General features: G+C 46.9%; 1 protein-coding gene across 2 annotated transcripts in view; it reads left to right on the top strand.

Annotated features, from left to right (window-relative positions):
- SSH2 (slingshot protein phosphatase 2) overlaps positions 1-12,077 on the top strand; it is a 166,107-nt gene that overhangs the window by 56,730 nt on the left and 97,300 nt on the right. For both annotated transcript variants that reach the window (XM_066599593.1, XM_066599596.1), the window contains one exon: positions 8,934-8,977. In XM_066599593.1, coding sequence (XP_066455690.1) covers positions 8,934-8,977 — 44 coding nt within the window. The remainder of the gene's footprint in view (positions 1-8,933; positions 8,978-12,077) is intronic.

The raw sequence follows: 12,077 nt of genomic DNA on the forward strand, positions 1-12,077 counted from the left end.
CTCCCTAAACCAGCACCTGCCTAATCCGGGGCGACACTAATCGTTTACTTAATTTATTGCAAGTTGGCTCATAGCTAAATGTAACTTGGCATGTAAAACGGAGTAAACATGGCTAATTGTTACACAGATTACGATGCTTCCTCCAATCCTGTTACAGCGGCTCCTTCCCTATTCTTATCTTCTCTTGCGCAAGGATTGAGGTATAACATGGGCACAAACACTATTCAACATTTTGCAGCTCCGAAAAGAGTAGTTTTATAGAAAGTGGTGCACACATCACTAACGTGTATGTAGACTTTCCTTTTCGCTACATACAAATAGAAAATCAAAAAGCCACGCAACTTTTTTGCTCCCAGAGCCACATTGTCCTATAGGGCCACTCCCAAGGGCCGCTGTACAAATCAAGGTATGTTACTATTGTAGACGTTTTATAGGGCATCAGAATGTCAGATAGGTGTAGTTTCCACTTCCAGGACTCCCACCTATTGCAGAATGGGGGTCCCTTCTCCCTCAATCAGCACTCTGGAGAAGAGGAGACCATACATGCATGTGGGTCTCCATTGTAGATTATGGGTGATGTAACAATCCAGAACCCCATCTCTAGGAGTAGTTACATGGGCCAACTAGTGGCTGGAAGATCGCTCAAACCAGCGATGGTCATCCTGTATAAATTGGGCCGCGATGGTACTGAGCGAGAATTCGCTCAGTAGTCACTAGTCTCTTCGTTTCAGCTCACTCGCCCAGCGTGAACAGGCAGTTGGTAATCTACGAAGGACTGCCTGTTCGCAGTGAATGGAGATGGCTGGAAGAAAATTCTGGTGTGCTCCATTCGCTGAATGACTATTGCGCTTGTGTGAAAGCACCCAGCAATGGTCGTTGGGACGGCTGTTAGGCACTTAAGAGGCTGACAGTTGACCTGTGTAAAAACATCATGTTACTCCTTTCTGGAGTGCCAAATTAGTGTCAAGTGACCCCCGTTCTCTTAGTATTTTGGGGACCCAGAGATGGTTCCACAGTGCAGCAGAGCGGGCCCGTTCATGCGGTACAGTTCTGTCTATAGGTCTGTATTTTTTACAGATGTAATAAGACTTGCATACAACACTGTTGCTTTGCATTGTTTGCAGGTCACGGGTATTTTTTTGCGAATTTCTTTGTTTGAATACACGGCCAAACATAGGAAAAACATGATTTTTTTTTTTCTTTATGCAAACAAAAATCATCCATTTTTATTTTGTATAGCGCCAATTTATACACCATTGCATGCATATTCACTTTGTTTTAATGCATATTTGCCAGGATACAGGGAAAGGTGGACCCAAGAAGGCTCAGTGGTTGCCCTTATTTGTGTGCGTGAAACACGTGTGAATATGGATGCGGCGCGGGCATAAAAGTCACAAGTGCATCAAAAACAACTGTAACATGTAGTGGAAATTGGGCTTTTTTTGTCAGTCTGAAATGGCCCTGATTCGTTTGAATAGTGTATTCACACAGCATTCTAAGGCTCATAGGTGTCAGAATGATAGATACTCCCACAAATGACCCCATTTTAAAAACTACACCCCTTAGGCCTCATGTCCACGGGGAAAATCAGATCCGCTGCAGATTCTCCATGTAGAATCTGCAGCGGGTCCCTCCTGCCCCGCGGACATGAGCGCGAAAATAGCAATTTAAAAGAATTTACCTATCCGGCGCGGGCGACGAAGCTCTGCTCTTCCTCACGGCCGGATCTTCATTTTCGGCTGGCGGATGAATTCCTGACGCCGGCGGCACGTCGCCGGCACGTCGTCGACGTGCCGCGCGCATGCGCCGGGCACATCCGCCGAGCCGAAGCAAGGGAGATGCGGCGGTGAGGAAGAGAAGAGCTTCGCGGTCCGCTGCGGGTGAGTAAATGCTTTAAATTCCTATTTTAGGTCTCCCGCGGATCCGGACGGCTTCCATAGGCTTCAATAGAAGCCCGCGGGAGCCGTCCCCGCGGGAGACCCGCATGAAAATGGAGCATGGTCCAGATTTTTTCATGCTCCATTTTTTTTTAAATCACTTTTATTGACGATCCGCGGGTATTTATGTACCCGCGGGTGGTCAATGCATCCCTATGGGGTGCGGATCCGCGCGCGGGAGATCCGCTGCGGATCCTAAATCCTATTTTCCCCGTGGACATGAGCCCTAAGTGTATTCACTGAGGGGGGTCAGGAGTATTTTGACCCCACAGTTTCTTTCCAGAAGTTAATGCAATTTAAAGGAGAAAAAATAAAATGTCATATTTTTGCAAATATCTCATTTTAAAGACAGGCTTTTTTCTATAGTGCACATGAAAATGAGGATTTAAACCCCAAAATGGATACCCCTGTTTGTCTTGTGTTCAGAAGCATACCCATTGTGGCCCTAATCTTCTGTCTGTATGCACAACGGGGCCCAAACCGAGGGGAGCAGACACAGTGGCTTTCAGAACAGACATTTTGCTTGAAGGTGATTTAGGCCACATAGCACACTTGTAGAACCCTTGAGCGGCCAAAACGCGGAAGACCCCCACAAAGGATCCCATTTTGAAAACTAGACCCATTAAGGAGTTTATCTAGGGGTCTACTGCGTATTCTGACCTCCTCAGCTTTTGAATGAATCCAAAGAAAGCAGAAGGAAAAAATTATTTTATTGACAATTGTGTAATTTTAAAGTTTTGTTTTTGTGCTTTTTTTTTTTTTTGTTTTGTTTTTCACGTATGAAAACTTTTCCCCCCCAAAATGGATCCCCTGTTTGTCCCATCTTCAGAAACATACCCATTGTGGCCCTTATTTTATTTCCATATGCACAACGGGACCCAAACCAAACGGAGCATCAAGCTTCAACTGTCTTAACTTTTATGTGATCGCCATTATAAATTAGACAACCACTTACCGCGGCCCTCGGTCAGTGTTCCAGGCTCTCGGCTACCTTTTAGTAGCCAGGAGCAAGGAGGCTTTACATTTCCCGGGCCCTCCCCAGCTTCCGCACTTGTGTCCGCCATTTTGACAACTGGTTCATGCGCCGAAGCTGGGGAAAGGTCCGTTGTTAAGGATCCCATCGGAACATCGCCGGAGGGCTTGGGTAAGTAATTTCACCTCCCCTCATATATCGGATCCAAGACGGGAAGTGAAGCTAACCTTTTTCTTTTACTTGTACGTGCTCGGCGATCGCGCGACCAGGAACTGCGTACTGCGCCCCCTTCCCTGTGAAATCTCCAGGCTCGCAGCTACGTTTGGTTGCCAGGATCAGGGAGATTCTAAATTACCCGGGCAATCTGCAGCTGTTCCGCATGCGTTCGCAGGGGTCAGGTCTGCAGATATATCTGCGGGGCTTGGGTACTTAATTTCATCTCCCCCTTTTTTCTTTTACGTGATCGCTGTTGGGCTGCCTGTCCACGGGCATTGTGGGATACCGCCGCCCGGGTAGCAGGAGTCCGCAGACAGATCTCCGCTGCCAGCCTATCTGACAGACCAAGCTTTCACTGCGTTCCCCGGATCATCGCCGGGGGGAATGTAATGAATATACGCCAATGGACAGGCAGCCATTGGATAGCTCACTTTGACTCCCGTGTTGGCCTGGATTTAGTTAAACCATACACAATGGAAATTGCATGTACAAATTACAGCTTTTTCCTGGAAAGTGTTAAGGAACAAATCAAGGTTGACCATTCGGTGTCTCAGGCTGCGGCGTTACGACTTTGTGGTGCCAAAAAATCCAATCAAAGTCCAGATTTAAGCTTTTATCTTTTTAGTTCTTTTTTTGCTTCTACGTTTTTTTTGCTGATTTAATGATTTGATTTCCTTGATCGTTTTTAGGCATTAGGGCCTTTATTTTTCTTTTTCCTGCCACGACCTGTCTCCCCTGCCAGAAACTACTGATAAGCAGGAGACACAATTGTATCCGGCGGCACGGCGAATGGAAGTAAGATGGACTATAGGTTTAGTGTCCTTTTGACTTTCATGTATAGATTGGTAGAATGTATGAAATCTCTGCCAGCTTGCATCCATCACCGCACATTCACAGAGCTTCAGAAATAACAGGAAAACCCGTATTGATGCGTCGCTGGGGACTTCCTGCTGCCGGGACAGCTTTATCCCACACTATGTGACCTTTACGTCCTCCATAGGGCAGTGACTAGCGGAGGGACACTAGTTTATATAGGAAGACTCGGCATCCCATCTTCCAGGAGTCTCTCTTCTGTAATTGTGCCGCCACCTCCTGCCGCTTGTCTCTCTTCCTAGATTTCCTGTTTGCGTTAATTGAATATATTTCAGACTGAATTCTTAGAAAACAGCAAGTAAATTAAAAAGCTCATCAACCTAATTATCTTACTTAGATCCAATTACTCTCCTGATATGCTTACACATTTGCATCCTGTAGGAAGGCTACACAGTAGTTGGCTCTTATTTTTTTCCTACAGGTTGGCGCGGGTGTAAAATAGTAAAGCTGCCATACTCCCCTGTTCTGTGTGCCCCCTCCCCCCCCCCCCCCCTCCCTCCCAGCCCTACTTCTGGGCTGGGCAATTCAAATAAAAACTTTTTTTTTTTTCAAACTTTTGTTAGTGTTAGATTTTAATCTCAAGCTAAAAATACCAAGACGGCTTTTTTTTTTTTTTTTGTGCATAAGGGAGTCCTACACACTAGTTCCTTAACATAGACTGATTAGAGTTAAATGACACAATTCTGGTGATCAGTACTTTTCAAGGAACTGCTATGTATGCGATTTACCTTTTATATAAAAGAATGGGGTACAAACATTACGTACATATGAAGGATGGAGGTTCCACACTCCCCAGTAGCCCCCATCTACTATGCACACACCATTAGCTATCACAACCTGTATATACTGCCCCATGGGCACCTATAAGTCATATCCTAACTCTTGGTAGTCAAGTTCCATTTAGAGTAAAGCGGTGCTTATAGGGAGAGAATACCCTGTTTCCCTGAAAATAAGACCTACCTCTAAAATAAGACCTAGCATGATTTTTCTGGCTTTTTGAGGATGCAGAATGTTTTTTAGGATTATTGAGGATGCTTGAAGTATAAGCCCTACTCCAAAATTGAGCTCTAGTTACAGTTTATAAAAACAATATAAATAGTGTCCAGGCAGCAATACATGTAAAGTGAAATCTATTGGAGCAAAAATTAATATAAGACACTGTCTTATTTTTGGGGAAACGGGGTATTTGGTTACTTGGTTTGTCTGGCCTGTGCACAGTTGTCTAGAAAATGTAAGGACCACTTTCAGAGCCAGAAATTGACTTAGTTTGGTGGAAATTGGATTACTCAGCAGGGGGCAGCAGAGAGCTTGAAGGAACAACTCCGAGATAAGCCTGTGATCCTGGGAAGTAAAGCTAATTATTTTCCTTCCAGGTTGTGACTGGATTGGCCAATGACAGAATGGGGCAGACGAGTCGATACCTTCAGATTCTTGCTGGATCGCAGGAATCTGAACGATAATCATTTGGTGTAAATGCATCCCTTGACTGAACAACAAACAATATTTGTCTAATCCTGTCCAATAGTGTACATTTATATACCCGGCAGGTCTAAATGTCTAAATGCCCCCCCCCCCCCCCTTTCCCCTACAGCAGTTCCCAGGTGTTAAAGGGCAACTGAGCTTTCTTTAAAACTTCTGATAGGTCAGTGTCACGCCCTAAGTTTTGATTAATCTTGGCGCAGATACGGAGACCCTCCTATCGCTAAAACAAAGGGGCAGAGGCATTGTGCTTTTTTGGCTTTTTATAGCAGCTTATAGACTCGGTAGAAATTTTTCGTCCATACACCGCTCACTGCCATAAGGGCCACGGCACCCAACTGGGCTCTTGTGTCCTCTCATTTTAGTGACTGGGGTACCAGACGCTCACTGATCAAAAGTGTAATAACCTTTTGCAATGAGTGGTCAGTAGTTCTGGAAGTTTTTGGTTACTCTTTAAGCTGCTGTCGGGTATCTGGTCCCAACATGTTCCCCATTAAAATAACACCTGCCAAGTGGCGCCATGGCCAAACAAGCTCATCTGGCCAGACGCTAACCGTTACCTGCAGGGCCGGCTTAAAGGGGTTGTCCAGAGTTAGAAAAAGCATGGTTGCTTTCTTCCAAACACATAGCCGCTCTGCTCTGTTGAAGTGTATGGGGGCTGAACTGTAATACCAGACACAACCCACGTACAAGGGGGGTGCTGTGTTTGGAAGAAAGCAGCCGTGTTCTATTTTTTTTTTTTTTTAAGTCGACAGTAATTTTAGGAATATGTATTAGTTCCATTGATATCGGTTGGCCCTTATTTGGCAGAGATTGCAGTTTAGATCACCATGAACAGTCCTTGTTTGTTACTATACTTATTCATTGGGAGTAATTTGGATAGGGTTGCCAAATCAGCTGTTCCGATCTGACTGTTTCTGAAGGGCCCTTGTGGCGTGCTGTACAGTATGTATTTGAGTTCTGTAACCTACACCCATTACATGTGAACCGTCCGGAGCAGAGATGCCACATAATTATGTCCTCCGCCGGATCGGTGTGGCTGGTTTGGTAACCTTATTTATAGATCTTTGGAGAACTGGATTTAGCAGTCTGTAATAGATCATCTCGTCGGCGTTGTAGAATGAGACGGTTTTACAATGCAGGTCGTGTGGTGGGATTACTATCCTGTATGTAGAATTACAGGTAAACATGTGGTCCGTTTATGGTGTTTCACATCGGATTGTGATGCTACCAACTCAGTCCCACAATGTAGTCTTGTAATTCTATTAGCATCTTGTAAGACGTCTTCTCCAGCTATAAATGTATGGCCGCCTGCCTTTATCTTACAAGAAGATCCACGGCAGAAAGGAGGCTGACCTTTAGATTTCTACCACAAATGTGGAGTTGATGCATCGCGGAGTATTGGCCCCGTTGTCCTCTTTACCGTGGATGCCCATTATTTCTGTGGTTGATTGTTTCCCCAGCGTGGACAAAAGCTGACCAGGTTTCTTCTGGAGCATTTAATTGGGGCTTACAGATACCTCATTTACATCCATTAGATGCAGAATAATTGACGATTTGGGCAAAAGAGCTTTACTTAAATCCTTATCAAATCAGTGACACACATGAAGTAGCTGTAAGTACAAGAAAAAAGGATTCTTCAGCCATATTGCCACAGAACTTGCTTGCACATGAGTTTTATAACGCCAGGGAGAAGAAAAAGGGGGTCTGGGCAGAGCAGCCCAGAAGGGGAACCCACGGCAGGGGTGGTGGTTAAGGCAGATGTAGAATAGCACTGCGGACTAGTACGCCGGTTGACCAATGGTCAGATTAGCATTACATATCATAGTGAAGTTATATGAAAGCCAGGTCTCCGGCATGACCTGTTGACAAGCGCCAATTCAGAAGATGACCAGAGTCAATGAAGATGATTTAAAAAAAAAAAAATCACTGCAAGAGCCGCAATTGTTCCTTTACTGCCCTTGGGGGCCAAGATCCTACTGCTGACCATGGTCTATATTGTCCCTGTATTTGTGGACCTGGAAGTTTCTAGCATAGATTCATTTCTGATGAACAGTTCTGCATACCTCGAAATGTGTTACCTTTTAAGAGAGTTGAGTGATGATGATGATATGCTCACCAGCTACTATCCAGAGTAACCTCCGTGTGCCGCACGGACAGCAGACGGGCTAGGAGTGACTTAACAGGGTGCTGGTAGGTTGTCTCGGATCTGGAGCCATGTTGACCATGCAGTGCATCCCACAGTTGCTGGAGGGTGCATAGGGAGGACCCATAGAGCGAGCACTATGTTTAATATCGTCTCACAGACGTTCAATCGGGTTCAAGCCTGGGTTAATAAGGGACCAGCGAAGTACTTGGCAGCCTTGGTCGTGCTCTTCCACCCACTGTCGGACATTTCCAGCCATGTGATATGTTCCATAGTCTTCCTTGCCCCAGGGAAGACAAACCGCGTGTATGGGTGTACATGATGTGCAAGGATGGATTCATAACAAAGTTGGTTCAGAATGTCATCCATATGGATGAGCTCCCCAGAGAATGCCACAAAGTAAATCCCCAGACCAGAACACTGCCGCCACCAGCTTGTGTTCTTCCAGCAATGGTTGCAGGGTGTTTGTTCTCTGAGGTTTCTCGTTTGACACTCCGACATCCATCCGTGCGATGAAGCAGAAAACCTGACTCATCGAAGGAGAAAACTCTTTGCCAATCAGCGGTGGTCCAATTCCGATACTGCCGTACAAATAAGCCTTTTCTTCCGTTGCACCTTTGTTAGCATAGGTGTAGTGACCATCCGTCTGCTTCAGAGCCCCATCAGAGTTTGCCGAACTGTTTCAGACACACATGGTCGCCCCTTGGTTCGTTTTCATGGTGAGCTGCTCCATAGCGCATCAGTCAGCGCTTGCATACGTTTTGTAGCCGACATTGACCCCCCCCCCCACATCAGTAACACGTGGTGCTCTGCAGTTTCCACATCTGTTATTCCCAATGGTGCCATTTGTCCACTCGCTATACATTTCCACCACAGCGGCACGCGAACAGTTCACAAACTGTGCTATTTGAGAAATGCTGCCACCCTCGAGCCAAAAGCCAGTAATCATTTCTTTTTGCAGCTCTCCCCTTTTTACCCATAACAAGTGATATGAGTAGACCGCCTATCACACACCTGGTACACCTACCAAGCCAACCACGTCCCTTCCAAGTTGGGACTGCAATCCCTCCAGTCCCTATGGCTATACTAGTACTACACGTAGCGCGAGCAGGCTGCAATGACATGCATGGCGCGCAGAAATCGGTAGATGTAGCCGCGCCATATCCAAGATTGCTGATTTTAATTTAATTTAATATTCCCGTACAGCCGAATCTTTGCAGATTCCATCTAAACGAGCAGCTAACAAACTGCTTTGTGGATGACAGATGTAAGTCCAACATAGAATAATCATGTCTTCTTTCTTCTGCAGGAGGCAGATAGCGGGGAAGAAGAGTGCCGCTCGCAGCCTAGAAGGTAAGCCATCCTACATTATATGTGCAGTGATTCACTAGTTGCTTCAGATGAACAGTCCGGATTATTGCCTCTACCGGACGGCCGTGACGCAGGCGTTACTTGTTGGGCTGTCGGAGATTGGCTCTTAGTGACAGAAACTCTGCTTTTATCTGCTTGTTTCATCAGGTGTGAAATAACAGGAAATTGCCGCACCTATAATTTGTAGGTAATCGTGGGAAACCTCCGTCTGTTCCTGGAAGTGCAATATTAGGCCACTGCGTTCATGACTAATGGGTAGTCTTTAAAGGGATATTCCGGGCACAGACTAATGTGTTAAAATCTAATGTACCTCAATCAGTCATTCTGTAATGGGTTTACTGTGCCAGGTCTAGCTACTTTCTTCATTTTCTATCCGTCATATGACCCTCTACCCAAAAAATATCTCCACTTCCTCTATCTTGTCCCCATTGGCTACTTCCTCCCATGTCCAAAGCGTCCAACTTCCTGTGAGCAGTGCATGATGGGAGGACAGGAGTAGAAGCGCTGTATTGCTCATGTGCAGTTAAGAGTGCCAGAGGGTCCGGTCTGTCTGCTTCAGGCTTTCTCTGGCCCTCTCACTGAGAGGGAGGTTGGTGCTAGTAAGTTGCAGGATCGGTGAGCTGTGGGTGGAGTGCAACGTTGGCCAATAAACAAGTTGTAGGGAACAGTCTGTTGCTGTGTTTATTGCGGAAGTGATGCATGTAAACATGGCGGCAGATATGGATGATGTGTAGCTGTCGGACACTCGAGATCCCTGCCAATCAACTAATTTCCTGAACCACCATCAGTACAGACTGCACAGGAAACAGACCGTCATCTGTATTGAAGCCCAGTTTAGTAGTGCAGGCAAAGTTTCTACTGAATTCAAGAGGAGCTGCGCCTGCACTACCAACCTGGGGCACCGCAGTGCGGATGGCGCAGTCTGCTTCCTGTGCTGTCCATACTAACAGCAGTGCCAAAAGTCTGGTGATTGGCAGGGATCCCGAGTGGTGGCCCTCGCTGATCTATTGATGACCTATCCTATGAATGCATCTTGACTTCTGTATTACAGGATCCATGACTGATCTGTTTCATGTATCTCTGCTCCCCACCACCACCCTTTGACTTATAATGGGTCCATCAAGCTTGGAGTTTTTTGTGCTTTGTTTTTTCTTTCCTGTAGGAAAATGTCTGATTTCCCCCCCCCCCCCCCCCCCCCTACACTAGATAAATGGTACCGTATTCTAACCATCAAAAAGCAAAGCGCCTAAATTATGGAGAACTGAATAGGACAGCGATGTTGGTAGGCTTACAGACCTGAAGAGGAATTGTACTATTGGCTATATTGTCATATGTATCAGGTTCCTAATACAAAGAAGCCTTTTAGCACAAACACTCTAATGAAAGGGTGAATAGTAACACCGATTTTTGTCAGTGCATTAATGTTTCTAGGAGGAATAACAGAGGAACAGAACAGAGTAAGAAAGAGACTACAGCATTCTTGTTACATGGGGAGTAGAAGTACTTAAAGAGTAGCTAAACTTTCAAATGGCTTTTCATGATACAGTTGGGTTCGCAACTGTGTCCCGAATTCTGTTTTCCTGCTGTTACAGAAAAATGGAATGCCAGATCTGTCCAGCCACAGAAGCAGGCAGTGCCAGATGGACCCCAATGACTATTATGGGGTCTGCTTGATTCCTATCCTGTCTATTAACATTTTTCCAGATGAAATAGCGCAACATACTGTGCTTTTTCTTGCTGGATTTCTGTAGTAGATGTGAACAGAGGCCTCTGATGTAGATGTGAACGGAACCTGAGCAGTACGCTGTGTGTGTACATACATGAGTAATGACAGAATCGCTTCACAATATAGAACTTGGAGCCTACAGAATGGGCAACTGCTAAAAAATGTAGGATACATCTGTGCTTCTCAGTTGTGACTGACCAAGTGGGTATAAACTACACACAAAGAATAGGAGATCCTGCTCCACTCTCCCTGTATCATACCCATGGAAGAGGTAGAACATATACAGCAGTACTGAGCAGTGGAACATGTACGGCAGTACGGAGCAGTGGAACAATGTACGGCAGCGCGGAGCAGTGGAACAATGTACGGCAGCGCGGAGCAGTGGAACAATGTATGGCAGCGCGGAGCAGTGGAACAATGTACGGCAGCGCGGAGCAGTGGAACAATGTACGGCAGCGCGGAGCAGTGGAACAATGTACGGCAGCGCGGAGCAGTGGAACAATGTACGGCAGCGCGGAGCAGTGGAACAATGTACGGCAGCGCGGAGCAGTGGAACAATGTACGGCAGCGCGGAGCAGTGGAACAATGTACGGCAGCGCGGAGCAGTGGAACAATGTATGGCAGCGCGGAGCAGTGGAACAATGTACGGCAGCGCGGAGCAGTGGAACAATGTACGGCAGCGCGGAGCAGTGGAACAATGTACGGCAGCGCGGAGCAGTGGAACAATGTACGGCAGCGCGGAGCAGTGGAACAATGTACGGCAGCGCGGAGCAGTGGAACAATGTACGGCAGCGCGGAGCAGTGGAACAATGTACGGCAGCGCGGAGCAGTGGAACAATGTACGGCAGCGCGGAGCAGTGGAACAATGTAGGGCAGCGCGGAGCAGTGGAACAATGTACGGCAGCGCGGAGCAGTGGAACAATGTACGGCAGCGCGGAGCAGTGGAACAATGTACGGCAGCGCGGAGCAGTGGAACAATGTACGGCAGCGCGGAGCAGTGGAACAATGTACGGCAGCGCGGAGCAGTGGAACAATGTACGGCAGCGCGGAGCAGTGGAACAATGTACGGCAGCGCGGAGCAGTGGAACAATGTACGGCAGCGCGGAGCAGTGGAACAATGTACGGCAGCGCGGAGCAGTGGAACAATGTACGGCAGCGCGGAGCAGTGGAACAATGTACGGCAGCGCGGAGCAGTGGAACAATGTACGGCAGCGCGGAGCAGTGGAACAATGTACGGCAGCGCGGAGCAGTGGAACAATGTACGGCAGCGCGGAGCAGTGGAACAATGTACGGCAGCGCGGAGCAGTGGAACAATGTACGGCAGCGCGGAGCAGTGGAACAATGTACGGCAGCGCG

This window comes from Eleutherodactylus coqui, chromosome 4 (genome assembly GCF_035609145.1).
Source record: "Eleutherodactylus coqui strain aEleCoq1 chromosome 4, aEleCoq1.hap1, whole genome shotgun sequence".
Taxonomy (NCBI): Eukaryota; Metazoa; Chordata; class Amphibia; order Anura; family Eleutherodactylidae; genus Eleutherodactylus; species Eleutherodactylus coqui.